This window comes from Medicago truncatula, chromosome 5 (genome assembly GCF_003473485.1).
Source record: "Medicago truncatula cultivar Jemalong A17 chromosome 5, MtrunA17r5.0-ANR, whole genome shotgun sequence".
Classification (NCBI taxonomy): Eukaryota; Viridiplantae; Streptophyta; class Magnoliopsida; order Fabales; family Fabaceae; genus Medicago; species Medicago truncatula.
In genome coordinates, this window is record NC_053046.1 from 9,985,652 (window position 1) to 10,010,000 (window position 24,349).

Below are 24,349 nucleotides of genomic sequence, written 5' to 3' on the forward strand. Positions count from 1 at the left end.
ATCCATCAAACCTAATAAATTGCAGGATTTAGGCCTTAAACTTTTTGGCTCAAATTTTTAGCCCTGCCATAAGTAACCCGCTATCCATTCGGGATAAAGATTCTCTCTATTCGTAAAAATAAATAGAAAATGTAATTTAGAGAGAGATAAAAATATAAAATAGATAATATGTCATACCATTAACCGGATTCTGCCATCATTAATTATTTTTTACTATAAAAAATAGACGACAAAAAATAATGATTTAATCCCAAAAAAAAAAGTGATTTAATGATTTTGGGGCAATAAACTCTTCTAGCTTTGCGAACGGCCTAAGAAGTTCCAACAAAATGGGGGCATTTTTTGACTTTTGAGGCAATTAACATCAAGCAGGTAGAATCAGATTCATTTCAAACTACATTTGTGTTGTGTTGTTATATGTTTTGTGTCACTCTAACAACCTCTAATTTTGTTCTTCCTTTTCCTTTCTAGAAAAAGCATAAAAAATCATCTTTTCTCTTTTTTCAATCAAAACACGTGAAAGAGTTCAGTGAAGGAATAAATGGAGCTAACAGTAACGTGATTTTTACACTGAAGAAAAGGATCATGGCGGCCATGGAAGGAGGAATCTCACAGGAATTAACGCCAAGGTATTATGCCCTTTGCACCATTGGAGGAATGCTCAGTGCTGGTACCACTCATCTTGCTACCACTCCTCTTGATGTTTTGAAAGTTAACATGCAGGTTGGTTGCATTTTTATTCCATTTTTATTTATTTAATTTCTTTGTTTCACGATAATGAAGTGGTTTTTAGTTTGTTTGATTAGGTTTTAGAAATGGGGTAGTGGAAAAATTGGATTTTTTAGATACCCTTTTGTGTTTGAGTATGATTTTGTACCCTAATGTTTAGTAACAGTATGTGCGGAAAAATACGTTTCTTTAGGATGCCCTTTATGTTTGAGAGTGATTTTCACACTAATGGACAAAATATGTGGACAAAATATGCCCTTTAGGATGCCCTTTAGGATGAGAATGATTTTGGACCCTAATGTTCAGTAGCAATTTATGTGGGATGGAAAAACATTAGTTTTTTTTTGGGATACCCTTTATGTTTTGAGAGTTATGATTCACACTAATGGACAAAAAATGTTGGAAAATTGAATTTTTATGGATGGGAATGAATTTGCAACCTAATGTTCAGTAACACAATATATTTGGAAAAACAGTTTTTCTTTCGGGCTGCCCTTTTAGGTCTGGGAGTGATTTTGCACCCTAATGTTCATAACAAAATACGTGCAAAAACAGATTAGTTTTTTTCTTTTGGGGCTACCCTTTATGTTTGAGAATGATTTTTCACACTAATGCATAAAAAATGTGGGAAAAATTGGGAGTTTCTGAGTTTGAACCCTAACTGTAACAATCATTGGTTAGACTTTACTTAGCTGAACTCTGAGATTATCAGGGTCGTTTCTCTAGGAACTGGAGGGTTAATACAAAATGTGGAAAACTTGACTATCTTTGGCTACCCTTTATGAGAATGATTTTTCACCCTAACGTTTAGAATTGACCTTGTTGTTCGTTTTATCATATTTAATGGAGGAAGCGACGTTGTTACATGTAGGTGCACCCTATTAAGTATTACAGTATTTCGTCATGCTTTACTACGTTATTGAGGGAACAAGGGCCTTCTGTCCTGTGGAAAGGATGGACAGGCAAGTTCTTTGGCTACGGTGCTCAAGGAGGGTGCAGATTTGGTCTCTATGAATATTTTAAGGGAGTTTACTCCAATGTATTGGTAGACCAGCACAGAAGTCTTGTATATTTTCTTAGTAGTGCATCTGCTGAAGTATTTGCCAATTTAGCTCTATGTCCATTTGAAGCTGTTAAAGTCAGGGTTCAAGCACAACCTAGTTATGCTAAGGGCATGTTTGACGGCTTTCCAAAGGTATATGCAGCTGAAGGCGCACGAGGGTAAAGAAAGATTTCAATATGTTCGTTTACTACTTGATGTCCATCTGTCTTTAGGAGATGATTTTGATCATTTATCTTCTATTTTATGTACTGCTTGCAGATTCTACCGTGGACTTGTTCCACTTTTGGGTCGAAACATTCCATGTAATTTCATTATCTCTGAAACTTTATTTAATCTTGCATAGTTTGGGCTATACAACTTTATATTTAAAAATTAACGAAACTTGAACACTATCTTTATGCTGGCTGCCATTCTATCTTGTGAAATCTTCCAGCATATAATATATCTGTATGCTTAAAGATGTTTAGCTGAAAAAAAATCTATTAAATTTTTACGCCTTGCTTTTCTCTTTGGTATATGTTTTGGTATCTTTATCATATCTGACCTACTTAACGAAACTTGAACACTATCTTTATGCTGGCTGCCATTCTATCTTGTGAAATCTTCCAGCATATAATATATCTGTATGCTTAAAGATGTTTAGCTGAAAAAAAATCTATTAAATTTTTACGCCTTGCTTTTCTCTTTGGTATATGTTTTGGTATCTTTATCATATCTGACCTACTTAACGTCTGGAAATTTTCTTCATTTGCTTATGCTGAATCATTTATCGTTAGTCGCATGCTTAGGCCTGAGAAACTATTTGATTGATCAGGTTATAGAGCATTAGTTACCTGTTGGTTGATAAACTAACAAAAGATTTTTAATGCTAAAGTAACATTAGCTTTTATAACCTATGCATGCTAAGTATTCAGCTTATTCTTTTGGACTATGTTGTAAATTATGTTTCCTGTGACTATGTTGTAATAGTGAAATAGATGTTGAATTATAAATTATAAAATAACAATAAACTTCTTAAAGCTAAGCATGGTGAGTGTTCAGTATATTCTGGATTATGTTGCAATTATTTTGTTGTAACTAAGTTCCTGTGATGGTGATGAAATTTGTAGTTTCAGTGATAGTGAGCTATAAGTCTATAACTCATGCACATGTTCATCATTGAATTGAATATTGAGTATCCTGTTTTTTTTGTTGAACAGTTTCCATGGTTATGTTCTCAACATTCGAGCATTCTGTTGATTTTTTGTATCGTAATGTTGTCAAAAGAAAAAAGGAGGAATGTTCAAAAACTCAACAACTTGGTGTGACATGTTTAGCTGGATATACCGCTGGATCCGTTGGTAGCTTTGTTTCTAATCCTGCTGACAATATAGTAGCTTCTCTTTATAACAGAAAAGCCGAGAGTCTTGTTCTGGTATTTGCTTCTTTGCAATTGCATTTGGTTTATCATTTAGTCTTGTTGTGTAGTACTTGTACTAATTGAGTTCCACTTTTATGGCAGGCTATCAGAAAGATTGGGCTAGCCAATTTATTTACCAGGAGTCTTCCTATTAGAATGTTGCTGGTTGGTCCTTCTATAACTTTGCAATGGTTTTTCTACGATACTATCAAAGTTTTAGGTGGACTGTAAGTGCATTACTTCCTAAACTTTTAAGTCATATTTATTCCTTTATAGTTTGCTCTGTTGCATTCTTCTCTCTTGTTAAAGTATTACTTATTGGGATCGTAAGATCGTACAAAGTTGATATAATCCATCTCTATCTCTCTCTCAACCTTTCAATCACTACAAACACTTAAGCAAACTTAAATTCAAAATCCATAAGGTCGTGTATAACTCTAGTTAGAAAATATAAACCTAAGCTAAAGTAGTATTACATGCTGCTTAACAACTCTAAATAGGCAAATACACAAAACACCAATTTTTTAACAAATACGCAGAGATGCGCAGGGGAGAGTAGTCTTAGAGTTGAGAGAGAGAGGTGGGGAGGGAAACTGCACGGAGAGATTCCCGTGTTAGGGCTTCCATTTTCATCAAGAAAAATAGGTTTTCTAGCAACCAGGTTGCAGAACTGGACCCACAAAAATGATTGCTGATTGAGCACTGCTCATGTAATGATCGTTCCGAGAGTCATCTGCTCACGTACGATCTTACGAGTAAGATCACGATCTTGACTTCTTCAAAAAAAAAATCACGATCTTGACTGTGATTAGAAGATGTATTAGGAGGTTTACCACCTAATGTACTAGTCTTTTGGGTCGGTCTCTCTTCATGTGCTTAAGTCCTAACAATATGACAAAAATATTATAGTATCTTGAAATTATAACAGACCATATTTTATCTCTTAAGGTTATTTGCATATTTCTTGGTCATTAACATGATTTGTTTATTTATTTAGGATTTGACTCTAGTATTAAAGTAAGGATTAGCGTTTATAGTCTTTTTCTTTTGTTTGTGTTTTGAAGCACTCCTCTGTTATGTTATCCTCGTATTGTGTATTTAAGTTATCCTCCATTGTGTGATCTTTTTGGCATGTTCATAATCTCTCTTATACCATCTCATCTTTGTCGCACTTTAAGAATCTTTCAGTTGTAGTTTGATACAATCACTGTCTCTGTTGCTGTTTGATATTGATATTGTCTCAGTTGCTGTTTTGAATTGGTTTTGTCTCCGTTGCAGTTTGGCAATGGTATTTTTGTCTCTGCCATTTTGACACCATTGTTTTTGTCTTAGTTGTGGTTTGTGAACTGATCCATTGGTGAAAACATTTAGTTTTTAAGGATCGTTGACAAATCGACTCTTGTTTAACTATGAGAATAAAAGTGAGATGAAGAAACAAGCAATAAAGGTTCTGCCTTGACGGAAGTAAATGACGCAATTGACTTCCTTTGAGGAAGAAAGAACAAAGTAGCACTTTATTTTCTTGTAAAGTTGGCGCACATAATAGTATTGCATCACAATATATTTGAATCAATAGTTATTGAATGAATATTAGAAAGGGATCCTTAGGATTGAACCTTTACCCTCATGTGGGCACAACTTCGTTTTGTTGAAGAGGGAACAAAGATCAAAGCTTTGTCCCCAACAAATATATTAAAAGACAGAACAACGAAAATAACACAGCAAAAATAAATAAATAACAAAAGCTAAAAGATTGATAAAGATAGATATGAAAGAAGACACTGCATTCTTAGAGAGTGACAAATCGGGTTAGGACTCATCTTAAGAGTAAGTATGCTGATACGAATCAAGGGTGGTTCATCCAAGAACTTAAGAGAGCTATGCTCTCACAAACTCACAAAGGAGTGCAAATTCAAAATTCATTCGAAGTCCCAAAACAAGGAGATTACAAGGTTATTTATAGAGTTATTCAAGAGTGGAGGCAATTCATAATCTACTAAAGTAGCACTTACTGGTAGCTAATGAGGACTGATCTAGCACAAAACCAAGGCCCAATACAAGTAGTTTAAGAAAAATTAGTCTAAACTACAAGAAATTCGTTAATTTCTATTCAACTTCAAGCCCAGCCCAGTTTTCACAATAATAGAAGCCAAATTAGTCTAAACCTGCAAATACGACTAATAAATAATTCTGTTAGCTTTCAAACACATCACGTAACTCTTCAATCGGATATTCAGACATGGTTAAAATAATTAAGAAAAGTCATCGCTCATAAGTCATTTAGTGCTTATTCATTCTTTGTTCCATTAGGGCCTACTGGGCCTCCTAGGTCTCCATCAGTTAGGCATCAATATTTTTTTCGTAGTTGCATCTGTCTCAGCTGCAATTTGGTCTCGGTTCTTGTTCCATATGTGATTTCTCCCAGCTAATTTTCAAAATCAAATTATATTATTTGGTTATTTTTCACTTTCAAAGAATACATTTGTAGTAATCTTAGAAATTGTAAGATTTAATTTAAGGGGTATTGTTGGAAGATATGAAAATAACTTATAGTATCTTAGATCATCCCTTAAGATTAGTTTCAAATTTTTTAGCTATTATCACAATTTCTTTACTTATTTAATTAGGATTTGGGATCTTGTATTAGTATTGTTGAGAATCCCACATTGGATGTGATATGTCCAGGAGGGAGGAGGGTGTTTATAAATGGGAGACTTTCTTCGCCTTACAAGCCAATTTTGTGAGGTTGAGTTCGATCCAATCTGAATTCTAAGGCGGTATCAGAGACTATCCTATATCCGTTGGACCAATTGTAATCGGGCTACTCGGGTCATGTAGTAGATGTCTATACAAGCCTATTTTGTGAGGTTGAGGTTCGACCCAATCTGAATTCTAAGGCGGTATCAGAGACTATCCTATATCCGTTGGACCAATTGTAATCGGGCTACTCGGGTCATGTAGTAGATGTCTATTCCTAGTCATGAGGAGCATGTGTTGAGAGTCCCGTATTGGATGTGATATGGGTTTATAAGTGGAAGACATATGTCACCTTTCAGGCCGGTTTTATGGGGTTGAGTTAGATTCAATCCAAATTATAAAAGAGTATAAATAAGGGATAGTGTTTAGTATTTTTGTATGAAATAAAAACTATCAATCATATTAAACCATATTCATCATAATCTGAAGTTTTTATCCTTTCTCTCCTCTTTTTATCTTAAAAAATCCTACAACTTCTTCTACACTTAATAGACTGGATCTTTAATTTGTAACACAAACCATCATCACCTTCTGCTTGACCTAGTATATATTAGGCTGTCTTGGGGGCATGGGATTCTGGGAGTTGATCACAATAACATGTTAATTTTTAACTGTTGATATGGAAAAGAGATGCTATTTATATAGAATGATGGAGTGATATGTGTAAGGCTTGGCTTCCGAAAGAAGTGAACTTTATCTTTTGAATCAAGTAATATAATGACAACAAATATAATGCAGAAGAAAATAAAAAATAATGTCACAAAGAATGTTATCTGATGATAAGTTTGCATAGGTGTCATGTATGTAATAAAGATTTTTTAGGTTTATCTATCTTAGATTTATGCTATCTAGTGCAGCTGTCAAAAAGAGCCTGGCCCACTCAGCCTGTATTTTATCATGGGCCGGATAAGGCTGGTCCACCGCACGGGCTTTGAGCGGGTCCAATTAAATATAGAAAAATAGTTTTGGCCTGACCTTTTTGAAAAATAAATGTCCCAAACTAAAAAAATCAGAAATCCCTCTCTTATTCTCTCATTGGTTGACCGTGTGAGTAACTCAATTCTTCTTGCTCATGCAAGAGAGAGGGAGGGAGGGGAGGGGAGGGACACAGTATTGTTACCGCCGTTTGTGCTTTCGGAGAGTTCTTGTCTGTCATGTCATGCCACTGTGTCAATCGGCCGATATATGTTTTTTTATATATCAATATACATGTTTGCGTTCAGAGCTTTTCTTTGGACTGCTATATGATTTTGATTGTTATGTAATAAGGGAATCAATTTAGGGGCATTGTTATTTTTTCGTGAAGGCATGTTTATTTGATGGACGTTATGTCGTTATGTAATATATTTACATTGATTTACATATGAGCATAAATGTTGGTGCATTCCTTATCAATCAAAATTTCACATAAATGGCACACATATTTTAGTAATTATAGTCTTCCAAAGAAATAATTTGTGTCATTTATCTTTTGGTGTCTGTGATAAAAGACAGTAGTTTTCTTGAAATACGGGTCAAACTGGTTCATCAGGCCTCATAGCTCGTTCATGTTTAGGCTGGGTTCAATTTTATATGTGCTAGCCCACTGGAGCGAGGCAGGCTAGGATGAACTTAGCTCATTTGACTGCTCTACTAACTAGTAGTAGTTTGATTTTACATTCAAATTTATTTGATAAGCTCAGACTCGACTGTAAAAAATGAAATCTAAGCATTTTGTGGCCTGCATTTATGTTACACACCTAAAGGATTCACATGGGAAATGTTGTGCTAAATTAAACTGAAGTACTACCTCCGACCTTTATTATAAGAGAAAAAAAAAATCAAAACCAATGTATTGATTAATTACCAATGTAATTAAACTGAAGTACTCCCTCCGACCCTGATTTTATTTAAATATTTTGAAATCTTGCAGGCCAACCAGTGGTGAAGTTGCAACCGACTTGGAAGAAGGGTCTGGCTAGATTTAGAGAAATATTCTGCAGTCACAGTTTTTTGTTGGCTGTGTATGATTACAAGACATTTTATTGTATGTATACACAGGAGTAGTTTGCAGAAGTTTTGTTTTCTTCTTAAATTTGTCATTATAGTCTTTCATTAAGTTTGTAGAAATATGGTTCAGAAAACTCAAAATGTTTGGATGAGATGGTCTAAATATTTTTGAGCTTAGCTAGTGGTTTCTGTTCAAATCCAATTCTTGTGAATGCAACAATGTCCAACTCTAGGGGAAGAACTTTGCTACCCTTGTTGTCCTATTTGACACGAAAGATTAGTCTTTGCAGTTGCCGATGAAATCATATATGTTGGAACATCTACTAGAAGTAATGTATCATACTGAGATACAGAAAGAACAAAAATATAAAAGATTTATTAGCAATGCTTGTGCTGGCAAGTTACCATTTTTGGTTTTGGCCATACTTCTTGGTGTGCTCTACTCAATTATCTTATCTTGAATTCTTATAATACTCATTAACATTATCTTGGTCGTTTTCACTCTTTCCACAATGTTGATATTATTGGATGCTATTTCTAACACATGAAAAACAAACATTTCACTGTTCAATAGGTTATGTAAATAGAAACATCCATGTCAGCAAAAAATTATTTGGAATTGATTTGAGGACAAGTTAGATTTGTTTGTCATTATCAAACATGAAGCAAATGAAACATAGAAGACACCATTATTGAAAGTGTTGGTAACAGCAAGCTCATAAACTCACGAGAGGGTAGATTTGAAGAGGGGGGACACACTGTGTTGTCACCATTCATCAAATGGCTTTAAAAACTCATCGTGATGTGGTTTGTTATTGAAGGTGCAGGTTTCACTATTGGCTATGTGACATGTATTGTGTCATAATCAACTGCGAAATTTTTGGAGCACAATGAGTCGGTCCCGTTTATCTATTGTCCTTTTTAACTCCTAATTCATGATCATGTCATGCCAAATTGTAGCCATAAGGTAGGGTTATGGACCCAACTACTCTCAACCCTCATAACAATGACACATACCTGAATGGTAAGAGGTGAGTAGCATTGACAAGAATATGAGTATCAGATCCTTGGTCTAAAAACTTGGGTTCATAGTTTAACTCATAATTACAAAATCGGCTCGTAGTTGTAACTATCAAAATTTTACAAGAGTGAATAATATTGGTGTTAAACATGTGATTTGGAAAAGATTCATACACCAAATTAAATTAAACTTGAAGTTTAACTCAATCTTACAAAACTGGATTATAAGATATGATAAGCGTAATAAACACTATTTAGGGTTTATTTCTAGATTATGTGGGACATTTCTAGCATACAACACAAACTTTGTATTTTTTTGTTGTACCAGCATACAAGACATGAGTTATTTTTTTCAAACACTACGTGATTTTTGGACCACATAATAATAAAGGTAATTCAAATGACAACAAAAAAATTTGTATAATTCTCAAGTTAACAAGAGTTTCAGACAAACAATAACATTGTTTGTTTTCACTTTGTTACTAAGTTAAATTCTTGAGTTGTCCCTCAAGCTAAAATGTAAAACAAGTAAACTCAATCTGCTTAATGCTACAAAGTACTCAAAAGATCGTTCCAACTAGTGGCTTGGAATGTTAACAAAAAATACAAATTCTACCACTCTAATAAAGGAAAAGACACAAACACCCACACCAACAGAAGTAAACCATCAAAATTAAAGGCAACTCCAATTGTGTAAAGACAACCCAACTATTTCATGCAGTCACTAGTCACCGTTATAAGCAAAAAGAGAGCTTCAAATTTGTCATTATTGTTTAGAAACATGACATGGGTTAGTTGAGTGAGCTTTTCAATTAAATTATAATAATGATACTTTAGTAAATTTAACTTGTGTTGTAAATGAATTCTAAAAAAATTAATTACACTTTACTAAATTTTTTAATCACCGCGGATAATTTTTTTCTCTTATAATAGTGATCGGATAAAATATTAGTTATATGAATTAGTGTATAGGCAATTAAAACTCAAATTTCAAACACTTCGTAGATTCAATACTCTGTCTTTCATTTCTATCAAAGAAAATTTATTTACAAAATAATTAACAATGATTTTGCAACTCGGGAGAACAATATTCAAATGATTAACAGAACATTAGTTTGTTAATTCAAACATGACATCTATAATTTCAGAGACGGTTCAACACTAAACCAATTGTAAGAACGAGTAATCTCATGAGCAACTTCTACTTATGAAAGCAACAACCAATCATTGTTAAAGTTTCAAACGACTTTTAAACACGGATTTGAATTCTCTCCGATAAAAATTCTTTTAAAGTCTCATAAATCATTTGAGACACTTGTCTACCTTAAAGCCACCTAAACTATAATCCAACATAGGAACAAAGTGTTGATAACAGTTGTACATCTACACATACTCTCCTGGCAACCAACTAAGCTGCCATATCTTAGAGGGGCACACGAGAATCCAACTGTAAATTAACTAATTATTTAATGAACAAATAAGCTAAGCCTAATTTTCAACTAACTTTGGTCTTATCCTATCATCAAGCTTTTAGATCTTAATGTTTCCTAGTTATACTTACAAAAAATATCTTCTTTTTGAAGATTTCCCACATTAGCATGAACCTTTCCAACAACTATCCTTAATATAAAAACTCTAATATAGTAACTTTTATTTGACTTGGTTACTGTTCCGCCAACGCATTACGCAATGTGTGACACTCAATTGGGTAGGGATTGAACAATTTCATTAAACTCATTGAAATGACCAATGATTAAAGAATCGTTAGAAGTTGACGAACTTTGTGCCTCCGATTATTCAATACTAGGAGAGGAGTGTAGTACTTTGATTGATTAATTAATTAGATGTCATTTTTATAAAAAAAATAATAATTTAATTAGATGTCATTCTATCTAGTACTCCCTTGTCAAAAAAAAGATTCTATTAAGTACTCCATTTTCCATTGAAGAGAACATTGTTTTTGGTTTTTTAAGAAATTGAATACAACACTTTCTAATATAGTATTCTCTCCGTCGATATAAGTCGTTTTTGAGAAAAAATTTATTTCAAATTATACAAGTTGTTTTACAATATCAATGAAACATTTAATAGTACTATTTTTTCTACTATACCATCAACTATTTATTACTCTCATTCATTTCAATTCTTTAATTTATCATTTCTATTCCGTTAATGAAGGATAAATTTGTAAAATTACTTATAATTTATCTTTCTTATACAACATTAATTACACTTTTTAATTCGTATGAAAAGACTAGAACGTCGTATAAATTAAAATGGAATGAGTAATATTTTATACTTGTAAAAAAAAAAAAAAAAACTATTTGTTAACTTATCTGTATTCTAAAGACAATTGCTAACGTTTTTCTAGAATTACTAATATTTCGAGTAGATAAGGTATAATTATATACAATATACGTCTCGCTAGCAAGTAGCAACCATATTTTGAAATGTGAGTTTTTTTTTAGTATGGTGCTCTCTATTTCTGTTATGAAATGAAGAAATCTCAACTCTTATTTTACACTTGTATTAATGAAAAATAAAATAAAACTGAGTGAGTAGGTCAATGAAAATAAAGTATATTTTAAAAAGTTGTTAATTAAATTTACTTCTTAATTTATTAAAATAACCTTAAAAAACGTACGTATAGGAATACATTGAATAATGACAGTTACCTTAAAAAATATCACAAAGTGTATTCTTTAAGCTAAGCAAGCATGGCTCAAGTGTATTCTTTCCCTTTGCACATGAAAGCTAACCGGTCATTAATTAATCATAATGATAGATAAGAGAAATGATATTTGAACATCCATTTAGTGACAACTTTTGCAACAATTTTCTCAATCATACTCACATTACTTTTTACTTTATCTCTCATACTTCAATACTACTTTTTTCTTTGTAAAATATAGTTGTCAAATAAATTGTCACCAAATTAGTTGTTGAAATAATATTTCTCTAATGATAATTTGATTGGCCAAATTTTTTATTGATTAGTGAAGTGGCAGCTAGGGGAGACACCCTGAAGCTATGGGCTAGGCGCCAATCGTATGTTGAAATTTCTAGACCAATCCAAAGGAATATTGCATAAGCTCAAACCCTCGTTTTGATAAGTGAATAGTGATATAGAAATTAGAATGAAATGAAATTGTACTAATTACGACATTTTATACCTCCTATATTATCGCGTCCCAATGCGTTTTTTATGTGAATTTTATGAAGGAAAACGCTACTTATAGCAAATTGTAGTTTCACAATAGATAGATCGTGATCGTGAAGGTTGTAAAATTTCCATGCTTTACATCTACCTTCTTGTATTTTTCGAAAACAACAATTGAATTGTTGACTAAACATCGTACAAAGCTAACACATAAGCGATTCGTAAATTCAAGACACAATTCCTTCGTGAGATATAACATCTCTCTTTTACGAAACTATAAAATATAGCATAGGCTTAAATGTGTGTTTGGTGAGATGCCACCATGAAAATAAACATACACTTAGTAATTGAATTATAGGTTTGATTTTTACACTTTAGTAATATCATGACATCTAATGATTGAAGTTAATGAAATGGATTATTGAGTTATGTGTTAAATTTTTAAACACCTATTTATCAATTTGTGTAATTCATGAACTATTTTAAACATGTACTCCCTCCGTCCCTTATTATAGGACCCTTTTAGAAGAAAAAAAATTATCCTTTTTTATAAGACCCTTTTGATATTTTCAAATGCATTAATTTTTTCTTTACAAAATTACCCCTATTTACTCTACATATTTTTTTGAAAATCAATAAATTCTTTTTTTCTTTGATAAAAAAAGAGCAATAAGTTTACGTGGGAACTCCCAATTCATGCACTGAAGGCTGCCTTTATAATTATGATATTCATGTCCTATAATTTTTCATGAAGAATATGTTTAATTCTCTATATGTTTATATATTGTTGTTTCATGCTCCTTGTTCTTAAAAAAAAGCGTCAGAAATTTGAAAATAATTCGTAAAAATTTTAAGTTTGGAGCTTCAAAGTTGAAATTTTGGGAAAAAAAGAATGATTCCAAATTTTTGTGGACAAAGAAAATGAAATGGTTATTCAAGTAGTAGTGGTTATTCACGTTCCATTTTTTCTGTGCAATGGCCTTTCCAAGTTTACATTCAAGTAGTAGTGGGTAATTAATATAGGAAAATAGTGAATTGTGATTTCAATTATTAGAAGGGCAAACATGGAAAAAATATCATTTGTCAACAAATTTAACAAAATAATCAATTTTTTTAAAACCCGTGTTTTTTTTAAAAGGGTCCTATAATAAGGGACGGAGGGAGTATTTTTTTTTCTTTTATTTATCAACGTCTATAATATTTTGTAGAGAATTCATACTAGCATAACATGTATGATCCAGGATTTACAGTTACCTTCACTTATTATCTTACAAATAAACAAGTTAGAAAATTACTACAATTAAAAACATGTTTGAATGCACCGCCACTTAGGTGTCTAAAATTATGATACGCCACCACATGTAATGTTTTTTTAACTCTCACAAATTGGACAATTAAGTGAATAAGAACCAAGAGCTGAATCTATTGGTTTGGTCCGTCCCACATGTATATGTTTGACATTTATTTATATTTGATTTGATTGAATTGAAGGAAGGAATTATTAGCCACCATCCTCATCCTAAGCTGTCTTGGATGATTTTGTGGACCCCTTTCATAAACTTCTGAGATGGACTATACTTTAGATAATTCAGAAATTGATCTTTTAATTTCATGTAAACACAATTCCTAATTATATCTTTGTTGATTACAGCCTTATTTGAACTTAAAAATATCGATATTATCTATATGTGACTATCACAAAAATCTCTATCTCTTACTCTATATAGACATTCTCAAAATTCATATAAAGATCGCATTCAACATTAACATTATGTTAAAGAATTATTTTTCAATTATTGTTGTTAATGACGTGTGTTATTAGACCAACCAACTTTCAAACGTTGGCAAATTTGGGAAGATTGAAAGGAACTTGTATTTGCCAAACTAATGCCTGACAAATAATTCATTCTAAAAGTTTGGATCACAGTCAATTTTGGCATTTTTTTTTTTTTTTTAAAGAATAGACTATTCCTTCTGATTAGTCTATTTCCGCAAATAAATTGACATTTTTATAAAAAAAAATTCTTTCAAAATCATCATGTTGAGTATGTGGCTTAGAGCCTTATAGGTACTCATAAGTAAATAAGATCAAATAAGCATGAGAAATGCTCCTCTACCATTTGTTTTTGCTAATTCCCGCCGAAAAATACACATGTGTCAGTTAACTTATGCTGAGAATACATCTGCGTAAGTTAACTCACGCTCGACTATTTTGACATGAATGAACAAAAACAGATGGGAGAAGAACAGTACTCAATAAGCAGAGCATATGAGATTTGTCTGTGGGTTTGGGTCAAATGTTTATTGTAGGAGGCGACTAGTGGGTGCGAGCGTAAAGTTACTGTGATATGGTTCAATGTAGTGTTATAATTTAGAAGGTGGTATTTAAATACTAGTTGTACATTATAAACTCTTATCTTTTACAGATAATATAAAATAATTGAGCTACTATACAATCGAAGATATAAATACGATTTGATTAAACTTCTATATCAAATATCACTTGTTATTTATTGTTTTTGTGTTATTCTTTTAAATATCTTGTAACAAGTTGTTTTTCTAAGGCATACTAATTATAAATGCAAAAATGTTTAAGAAACTGTCACTAAGATGATCTCCAATTGAGTGCTTAATGAGGTGCTAAGTAAGTTTACAAGTACCCTCCATTATAGACCATGAGAACTAATAAGAATAAAAGCTAAAAAAAAAGCAATTATACCAAAATCAAATTGATTTAAGATGTTTGTACTTCCCTCAAAATCTAGAGTAGAGAGTGATACATAATAATACAACAAAATGAGAGGGCAATAATTAGCACCAGCAAGGATACTGTACAACTAGCTAGCAAACCTCCAAACCTTTCCCCATCTTTTGTTCATAAATACCAGTGTACTATTCCCTTCGGTCCAGGGCTGAAACCAGGAATTTATATTCAAATGGACCCCTTCTACACTAGTATACACAATTAGATAAACTCAAATTATATATTTTTTTTTTAGCTAGTTAAGGAAAAAAAATCTCTCTAATTCTATCTCACTAAATTATTGACGGTTTGAGGTAAATATTTCACATTTTCCTCTCTATTTTCTTTTGCTTACTTATTAAATAAATCTTGTACTTTAGAAAAACAAAGCTAATAAAGATGAGTAATTTTTTATATAACAAGTTCCTTTTGTTATACTAAGGATCAAAATCTATACTAAATAGCTAAAGTAGTACTCTGAATTCAAATATATGCGCAACAACATTGCCATATAGATTCTTTGAAAAATATTCGTGAAGATGATTTGGCTGCAAATTTCATTTCCCAAAAAGAATTGATAGAGAAATTTTGTGCTTAAGTAAAAACACTTTAAACTTACAAAAAATTGAATACACAACTTTAAAAATAATATTTTTATATCTGACTACTTTTTTAAGAGGAAAAATTAATTCTATATCTAATTTCTTAACAGGTTGATGTATAACATTTTCCTAGGTTATGATTAACATCATAAACATACAAAATGTAAGAATATTCTCCAGCTGCCCACGTGATTAAATGAGCCAAAGATGGCTTTGTCAGCATCATCAATTAGATAATCAAGTGTGATACATCAAGCAAGTTCTTTTTCAATATTATTATTATTACTAGTCCTTCAATAGAATATTCAATTTCCAGCAAAGTAAAGTTGAACTTCACATAAAATAACAATCAGTAACAGTAACTATGAATCATTTAACAATGGATTAAAGGTTCAATTGTACATAATCACATTCATTCTCTCTCTCCATCATCTCTATTTTCCTGTTGGATTGTGTACACTTCCTAATTTCAAGATAACAGAAATTCAAATGAAATAAAATTGAAAAGTTCAAAAAGAAATCAGAAAATATTGAACAAGAAATCTACAAATTTGTGCCGCCAACTCAAATGGAATTGTAGCAACATCCAGCCAATGCTGTCAATTCATTCTCCCACCATCCATGTATTGACCTTAGACTGAAAGATATTTGGTTCTGTCTCTATTTCTCAATCCTTGCCAAACAGGAAAATGGAGAGAATATCGGCAGCCGAACCTTCCCGTCCCTGCTATGATTCCCGCTGAAGAAATATAGCCATGTCACATGTAGTGAACCTAGGTTAATAAGAACAACAAAGATTTAGTTTAAGGTTGCATAAGTAATGTAGTTAATTGTTATCATAGTTGTACACTATTTTATACGCTATCATAACGAGCTTCTTGAAACAGCTTATGAATATGTTCCATGCTATTTTTATAAACTCTTTCTGATACTTGCCTGCCTTGCTTCAGTACTTGTCATAAAATAAGTTCAAATCAGTCATAAATAAGTTTTTTCTAAACAAATCCTAAACCTAAAACGAGTTCAGAAGTAATATTCAATGCTAGTTTAGTCGTTTATCGATGTATTGAAAAATAAAACAACTCAAACTTACTAATGGAATCAGTTCTTGATGTGTCTTTAAAGGAAATCAAGCTTTCACGTAATCAGCTCCGTCACGCTTTCGTTTGTTATTCCTTGAAAAGAAGCAGATATTAGCCCAACTCTTTTTCTGCTTAAGTGGCTGTGGTTTAACATCTTTCTTATCCCTCTTCTCCACAAACTCAGCCATGTACTGAACAACAGCCTAAGATGCACCAACACAATAAATTTGAGATTTAAAAAACATAAACATCTTTATTAAATTAAAATATATAAAAACGAAGTAGATTACAAAACAAAGTCATAAAAATACCTGTGCTCCCTTCTCAGCTATTTCTCTAGGTGGAACCTCAAGAGGATTTTCTTCCACTCGCAAGACGCGTAAGTTTGTGAGCATCCTAAACGAGTCAGGGAGAACACGTATCTGATTATTGCTGATATCCATTTCCTCAAGCAATTCGAGGTTCCCAATTGATCTAGGTAAGTGTCTCATGTCAGCAAAATTGTTTCCAATGTTCATTTTGACAAGAGAGGTAGCGAAACACAAGCTCTCGGGAATGGACTCAAGCTCATTGAAGCTCACATTAAGTTCCTTCAGGTTTATCAATGTTGACATTGTTGTAGGTAGCTGTTTGATGTTATTGTACCGCACAGACAAAATCTCCAAACTCTCAATCTTCCCTAAAGCTTCTGGCAGGGCTTTAAGCTTATTATAGTCAGCATGAAGCTCTCTTAAGGAAGAACAATTACCAATAGAATATGGAATTTCTTCGATATCATTAGTTTCCACATTCAACACTTTGAGGCTAACAAGTGACCCTATAGAGTCAGGAAGTACTGTAATTAGATTTGAACTCACATCAAGCTCCTCAAGACGTATCAATCTGCTCACAGAAGCCGGTAAGGTTGTTAAACTGTTCCCCCTCAGATATAAATGAACCAGACTTAAGAGATTTCCAACAGAATCAGGAATCTCTGTGATCCTATTGGAATGTAAATCCAATTTGGTCAATGATGAAAGGCCTCCAATTGTGGAAGGTATAGCCACAATCCTATTCTCTGATAGATCAAGGGTAACCAAACTAGATAACTTCCCTATAGAATCAGGTAACCAATCAACTTGGTCCATCAACTTGCCCTGGAGCTTGAGATCACGAGTTCCTTTCTTCGCAGAAACCTCAATTATGCTAGCAAGTTTAATCAAACTCAACTTATCACCATCTTGACCTACAAAACAACATTCCATCAAAGTCAAACGCGAACGCAATTGAGGCAGCATCAACCACATTAGAGACCACAATTGTCAACAATATCAAGAATAGTGACACAACCGACCGTATTACTACTACTATGATTTAAAATCTTGAATATGGCTATTGAAACAAACAATAATATGAATAACCAAATTGAAATATTATACCTGCAGAAGCTGTGGATTTCAATGATGAATCCATTATTTGTGGTTTGGATGAGAAATTTGGTTCAATTCCAAACCCATTATGGTAGAGTGTAGACTTGGACTTACTCACATAACTATCATCTCTTGTAAACAATTCAGAACCCTTAGCAGAAACATCTTTCTCAACACGAACCAAGGAAGAAGAACCAGCACTTGAAGGAACCTGCTTATCAAAACCACTTCTAGAACCAGAACCAGAAGAAGAAGCCAAATTCTTTGAAAAATTCGTCGAAACCGTTGAAGCAGAACCATTAGAACCGTTAGAATAACCAATTTTCCTAGAATTTGAACCAGTAGAACCACCACTTGGATTTGAAACACAATCAGAAGCTCTCTGAATCAATTCATCAAACAGTGAATGAACATTTTCAAGATCAAGAAGTTTCAAAGCTTCCCTCTTCTGTTCATTACTTTGAAAACAAACATAATTCTTCTGCATCTCTTGCAAAATCATGAAAAGTTCATCAGGTACATCATTTCCTTTACTCTGTCTACCTATAGAATCAAACCTAAGTTGATCTTCCTTTTCAACATTCAAAATCAACCCTTTTGCTGCTTCAACTTCATCAATCCCTGGTCTAACAGGTAAAGATCTATGAATCCTCATTATCTCTTCAACCACACCATCAACACTATTCCAACACTCCATTTTTTTTTTCACAACCCAGATTCCAAAAACTCAAAAAGTTCAAAACTTTAACATCAAAATGAAAACCCAATTGAGAATTAAACCATTTTCTAGTATCATTTTCCCTTTTCAGACAGTTTTTAGCATTTTAACATAAAAACGCACAAAAACACCGGTTTCTGCAAAACAAACCAAACAAAAAAACAATTTTTTTGATACAAAACGACAGAACAGAGAAGAAACTACTTAAAGTTTAAGGATCTGAATTGGTTTGAATTTTGTGCTCTCTCTCACAAGTTTTTTGCAATTCTTGTTCTTCTTTCTTCTAGTAGTGTTCTGTTTTTCTGTTGTTGTTTTTCTAGTTGTTGTATGTTTTGTCTTATGCGTTATTTTAGGGAATGACGGATATACCCTTATCTGGTTAGTGTAATAACGATGGATGCCAGCGTGTAGTTTTCGTTTTTCTGTCACGCCCGCGGTTTTTAAATTAATTACCTGATTTATGACATAAGTGCGGCTTTTCTTAATACATTCCGAAATATCCGGATTTAGTCTAATTACAACATGCTAGTTTTTCAAAGCAATGGGCAAAATTAAATCAGGTTTTTTTCTTTCCAATCAAGTTTTTAACTTAATTTCAAATATAAGATATGTTGTAATTGTATACTTTCTTTCTCTTATCAAATTAAAAAGAGTTTGACTTTATGATTTAAAATATAAATCAATATTAATGTCACAATTATTAATAATAATTTCTCCTTCCAAAGTTAAAAAATAATCAAAAGTTTCTATGACAAATTTGTTACAGTTTTCTTGGATAAAATACAAGATTAAAACTTTCCTTGATTATTATTTTATTAATACAAAATTTTCATTTCTGTTTAACATTGATCAATATCTAGGAAATTTATGAGGTACTACCTCCGTTTTTAATTATAAGCAAATTTTATTTTTTAGGTTCATTTAATTAATGATGTATGTGGTTCTTAATATGGACCACATGCATCATTAGTTGAATGAATCTAAAAAATCAAATTTACTTATAATTAGAAACGGATGGAGTACATAAGATTGTTCCAATCACTTATCATTTGGATCCATGAGGTCATGACCACAAATTTAAATACAATAACAAGGGTTAATTTTGACAAAAAAAAAAAAAAAAAAAAAAAACAAGGGTTAATTGTTTTTTGAAAAACCTAAATTAGCCCATCCAAATTGACATTGGGAAGAATCGAACTTGAGACCTTGAGTAGGAACACACTCTCAGATCCCAAATGGGTTTAAAAAATGGGATAATTTTTAATTTTAATATATTAAATATTATAGCAATCATTATAATATAATAATATAAATGTGGTTTTTTCTAAATTACCCTCTCTTGTTTAGAGGGTATTTACTCATTCATGATATCAACTAATCAAAATGTAATATACATTGACAACATTAAATATCATAAATGAGTCAATTTTTTTATAAAAAAAAATCAATTTTAATCATAAGGTAACTTTTAATACTTTTAATTTTTATTAAATTATAGACATGATTACATTAGAGGTCTTTTATCTTATTTATTTGTAACATTTTGGTCCTTTATCTTTATTTTTTTCCGTTTAGGTCTTTTATCTCTCATAAAAGCACATATACATCTTTTTTTTTCATTTTTTTATTAAAAAAAATACATAATGTTATTTTTTTAAATATATTTTTATTAAAAATGAAAAAAATTCAGAATTATGATGAAGATGTTCATCATCTTTATTGAATCAAAAAAATTTCTACACAAATATATCTTCAAATATCATGAATTAATGTTATGTTCACCTCAAATATTCTTTTAAACACAAAAATCAGAACCCTATGGAGAAAGAGATTTAGTTTCATCACAAAAAAATAAAAATAAAAAAAATTAGTTATATAAATTGTCACACCGTATATTATTATTATTATTATTTTCAAAAACTCAATATTCAAACCCGGCATAAAAATAACCCCAAAATTGAGAGCAGATTTGCACATCAATTTTGTTGTTTCCAGAACAATCTTAACTTTTGTAAAGCCTAACTCTTCTGTCGGTGACTAAGTCTCTACCATCCGCCTTGCAACATTTGTGAAATTAAGGTTTTGAATTTTGTGTTTAAAAGAAAATTTGAGGTGAATATAACATTAATTCACGATATTTGGAGATATATTTTAGTATATTTTTTATTTATTTAAAGAAGATGATGAAGATTCAAAGGAAGAAGATGAAGATGATGAACATCTTCATCATATTTCTGGATTTTTTTCATTTTTAATAAAAATATATTTTTAAAAATAAAATTATATATTTTTTAATAAAAAAATGAGAAAAAAGATGTATATGTAAAGGACCTAAATGGAAAAAAATAAAGATAAAAGATCAAAGTGTTACAAATAAATAAGATAAAGGACCCCTAATGTGATCTTGACTTAATTATATTTAGGTGTTCAATCCTAATTAATTTACACTACATGACTGGCTTATAACGATTAAAATTTCACATCAAATTTCTTTCATCTAAATGTCCTTAAATTTATCAGTTACATTCATAAAATTTCTTCTTCCCATTTTGATTGTTCAATTTTGTCGTTCCAAACTGCCGCATTTTTTTATTTTCGTTAGAATCGTCGTCGTTTGTTTGATTTCAAATATCGTGAGAATTGTCGTTATTTCCAGTACCACGTCAAGTATAGTGATTTGATTTTTCTTTTTGATTTGATTTTTTTTTTGTTGTGATGCAGTTAATTATAACAATTGAGTAAGTCATCTGTTGTACTTTGAGGACTGCTAGTAGGTGTTGCCGTTGTGATGTTGTGGGAGTTTGCTAGCATTTTTTTCGGTTGATGCTGAAATGGTTATGTGATGAGGCTTTTGTTCTTTTGTTTGGACTTAAAGGCTTTGGCTGATAGTGAGGCAGGTCTATACGTGTTAGCAGATTATATTAGGTTGGCTGCTTAAATAAAAAAAGTCATGATACCTGACGCGATTCTAGAAACAACGACAATTCTCACTATAATTGGAAACTACGGTAGTTTGGAACGACAAAATTGAACAAACAAAACGGGAAGAAGAATGAAAAAGAAACAAAAATTGATCAATATGGAAGAATAAAGAAGAAGAAATTTAAATGAAGGAGATGTTTTTGTTCTCACGTTCGGGATTTTAGAATGGAAGAAATTTTATGAATGTAATTGATGAATTTAAGGACATCTAGATGAAAAATATTTGATGTAAAATTTTATTTGTTAAAAGTCTTGTAGTGTAAATTAATTAAGATTGAACACCTTAATATAATTAAATAAAAATTAAAAGTGTTAAAAGTTACCTTATGATTAAGATTAATTCTCCTTAAAAAAAATTAAGATTAACTCTTTTATTTTTAGAAAAAAAAATATACTCATTTATTTGACATTTAATGTTACCTATGTATATTACATTTTGATTGGTTGATATCATGATAGGGTAACGTAGGTCTCACCTATAAATGTTATTTAAATGAATTAAATATTTTTTAAAGAATTTAAATGAATTTAACATGTTATTAATAGTTTTGACAAAGGAAGTCTCTTCCTATTTATTAGAGATCTTAAAAGTTATATAAGTTAAAAAAAGATGTAGCAATATTATAACCTTTTTTGAGGGAGCAATATTATAACCTTGATTAATATAGCAAGTCGCTTAACATTGATTAATATATATCAGAAGATCTATATCTATAAGATATATAAGATGTTAAAATCACTTACCAATCACAATTTTAAAATACAATAAAAAGAGACATGTTAATTTTGTTATATTAAATATTTAAATGAATTGAAGATGTAATTTATAGTTTTGAGAAAGCAAGTCTCTTCCTTTTTTTTCCTCCTCCTTTGAGAGGACCACTGTTATCATCAACGAAAAATGTAGCAATATTATAGCCATTGAGAAAATATTTCATTATCATGTAACCATAATGTTTTTGATAAAATATCATATATATTTGATTCAAGATTTAATATTGGATTTCTTTTTATAAAAAAAAGAATAGAAACTTTGGTATTTTCTAGAAGTGGAGAAGCAGAAAAAGAAAGTGAAAATAGAATGGAAGAGACATGTGTAAGTGTTGGGAAGGGGGACACGTCCATAGGTGTATCCAGCTGGCAAAGTGACTATTCACGCCAATGCCATTTCACTTTTCACTAACACACAACGCGGCACAACCACATTGATTAGATTAACCTCACTTATTAGTTATTAATAATATTTAAATTCATATTTTTTTAAACAATACCATGAGCGCAATTTTTTTTGTTGTTGAAAGTTTTAACATTTTTCATGTCTAATGTTGTATTTAAACTAAAATTTTGATTAAGTTAGAAACGATCTTGACATCTCATTTAAATATAGGAGTGTTCAAAACCGAACCAATCCAATAGAAAAACTGTAAACCAAACCAATTTAAACCGAAATCGTAAAAAATTGCATTTGGTTCGGATGAATTTGGATGACTTTTGCATCTCAACAAGCGAATCAAACCAAACCAAACCAAACCGCAATAATCAATATTATTTAAACTTGTACTAGCCCAAGAACAATCTCTTTTGATTCAATTTTTTCATTCTTGCACCATCAGATTCGATTTTAATTCCTTTTCATCTCCTTCAATTCATTTCTAGTGATGAATTTGTTTCCTTTTCTTTCAAATAATTTGTTTCATGTTTATGTTTCTTCTTAATTTTTGTTTGGTTTTAATCTGGTTAGAACTCCTATGTTTATTTTGTAACAAGTTGGCAATATTAGAGTTAATGTAATATTTTTTTATCTCGCGATAAACCGCACCACCGAACCAATCTAAGCCGCATTGGTTTTGTTTGGTTTGATTTGGATGACTTTTTAAAAATCAACCGAATCAAACCACATGTTTTTTTATCTCGTGGTTTGGATGACTTTTATGTTCAAAACCGAATCATACCGCACTGTGAACACCCCTATTTAAACATTTTTGGATATATGTAATTAATTTTTCCCTATGTTATGGTTATTATATCATGGTCGTTAATGTTGTGAGGGGTCGTGTTCATGGTCATGAGACTCATTGCGTTATGGCTCAAATCAATCACAATAGTAACTCCCTTTTTTATTTATCATATGATCTATAATATCACATTCATGGGTCACGTGTTGTGGCAATATCTGTCCCCTCACCATCAGGCTAAGCTCATGTACATGTTACCCACCTGCTGCTACATCTTCCATAAACTCCTTTAACTATCTAAAATACCATTTTTCACATTTATATATTAAGATAATAATTAATAGGCTAAATTACTTTTTTGGTCATCTAACTATTTAATTGGTATCGGATTGGTCCTCTAACTAAAAATTGATTTATTTCGGTCCTCTAAGTTTCTCACCGTTACTACATTTAGTCATTTCTGTTAGTTTTATTCAAATAAACGTTAGGGTTTGTGTTATGTGGGTCCTCTAACTTTATTTATTAGTATCATTTTGGTCCTATGTCTTATTAAGGTATTATGATTAAACAGTGACTAATATTATTGGTAATTGTTATGGTTCATATGTATGTGTGAAACAGGAGGTCAGACACCCACATAACACAAACTCTAACGTTTATTTGAATAAAACTAACAGAAAGGACTAAATGTAGTAACAGTGAGAAACTTAGAGGACCGAAATAAATCAATTTTTAGTTAGA

General features: G+C 31.4%; 2 protein-coding genes across 2 annotated transcripts; one reads left to right on the forward strand and one right to left on the reverse strand.

Moving 5' to 3' along the window:
* Positions 1 to 271: 271 nt before the first annotated feature.
* On the forward strand, positions 272 to 8,362 carry LOC11413466 (mitochondrial phosphate carrier protein 1, mitochondrial). The gene is made up of 7 exons (XM_024783496.2): positions 272 to 372; positions 472 to 723; positions 1,601 to 1,950; positions 2,051 to 2,094; positions 2,992 to 3,206; positions 3,294 to 3,418; positions 7,861 to 8,362. The coding sequence occupies exons 2-7, from the start codon at positions 586 to 588 to the stop codon at positions 7,907 to 7,909; spliced, it is 921 nt and encodes a 306-aa protein (XP_024639264.1). The 5' UTR covers positions 272 to 372; positions 472 to 585; the 3' UTR covers positions 7,910 to 8,362.
* A 7,432-nt stretch (positions 8,363 to 15,794) lies between these two features.
* On the reverse strand, positions 15,795 to 18,983 carry LOC11409402 (plant intracellular Ras-group-related LRR protein 4). Its single transcript, XM_003612368.4, has 4 exons — positions 17,963 to 18,983; positions 16,856 to 17,769; positions 16,556 to 16,747; positions 15,795 to 16,235 (listed from the first exon to the last, which is right to left on the reverse strand). The coding sequence occupies exons 1-3, from the start codon at positions 18,648 to 18,650 to the stop codon at positions 16,592 to 16,594; spliced, it is 1,758 nt and encodes a 585-aa protein (XP_003612416.1). The 5' UTR covers positions 18,651 to 18,983; the 3' UTR covers positions 15,795 to 16,235; positions 16,556 to 16,591.
* Between the last annotated feature and the right edge of the window lie 5,366 nt (positions 18,984 to 24,349).

What these genes read in the sequence shown, in the direction of transcription:
- LOC11413466 (XM_024783496.2), top strand. Translation starts at nt 586, where the DNA reads ATGGCGGCCATGGAAGGAGGAATCTCACAGGAATTAACGCCAAGGTAT. An exon ending in TTTGGGTCGAAACATTCCAT is followed by an intron (nt 2,095 to 2,991) that starts GTAATTTCATTA and finishes TTTGTTGAACAG; the next exon opens with TTTCCATGGTTATGTTCTCA. An exon ending in ATCAAAGTTTTAGGTGGACT is followed by an intron (nt 3,419 to 7,860) that starts GTAAGTGCATTA and finishes GAAATCTTGCAG; the next exon opens with GCCAACCAGTGGTGAAGTTG.
- LOC11409402 (XM_003612368.4), bottom strand. Translation starts at nt 18,650, where the DNA reads ATGGAGTGTTGGAATAGTGTTGATGGTGTGGTTGAAGAGATAATGAGG. An exon ending in GAAATCCACAGCTTCTGCAG is followed by an intron (nt 17,770 to 17,962) that starts GTATAATATTTC and finishes GTTGTTTTGTAG; the next exon opens with GTCAAGATGGTGATAAGTTG. An exon ending in TAGCTGAGAAGGGAGCACAG is followed by an intron (nt 16,748 to 16,855) that starts GTATTTTTATGA and finishes GGTGCATCTTAG; the next exon opens with GCTGTTGTTCAGTACATGGC.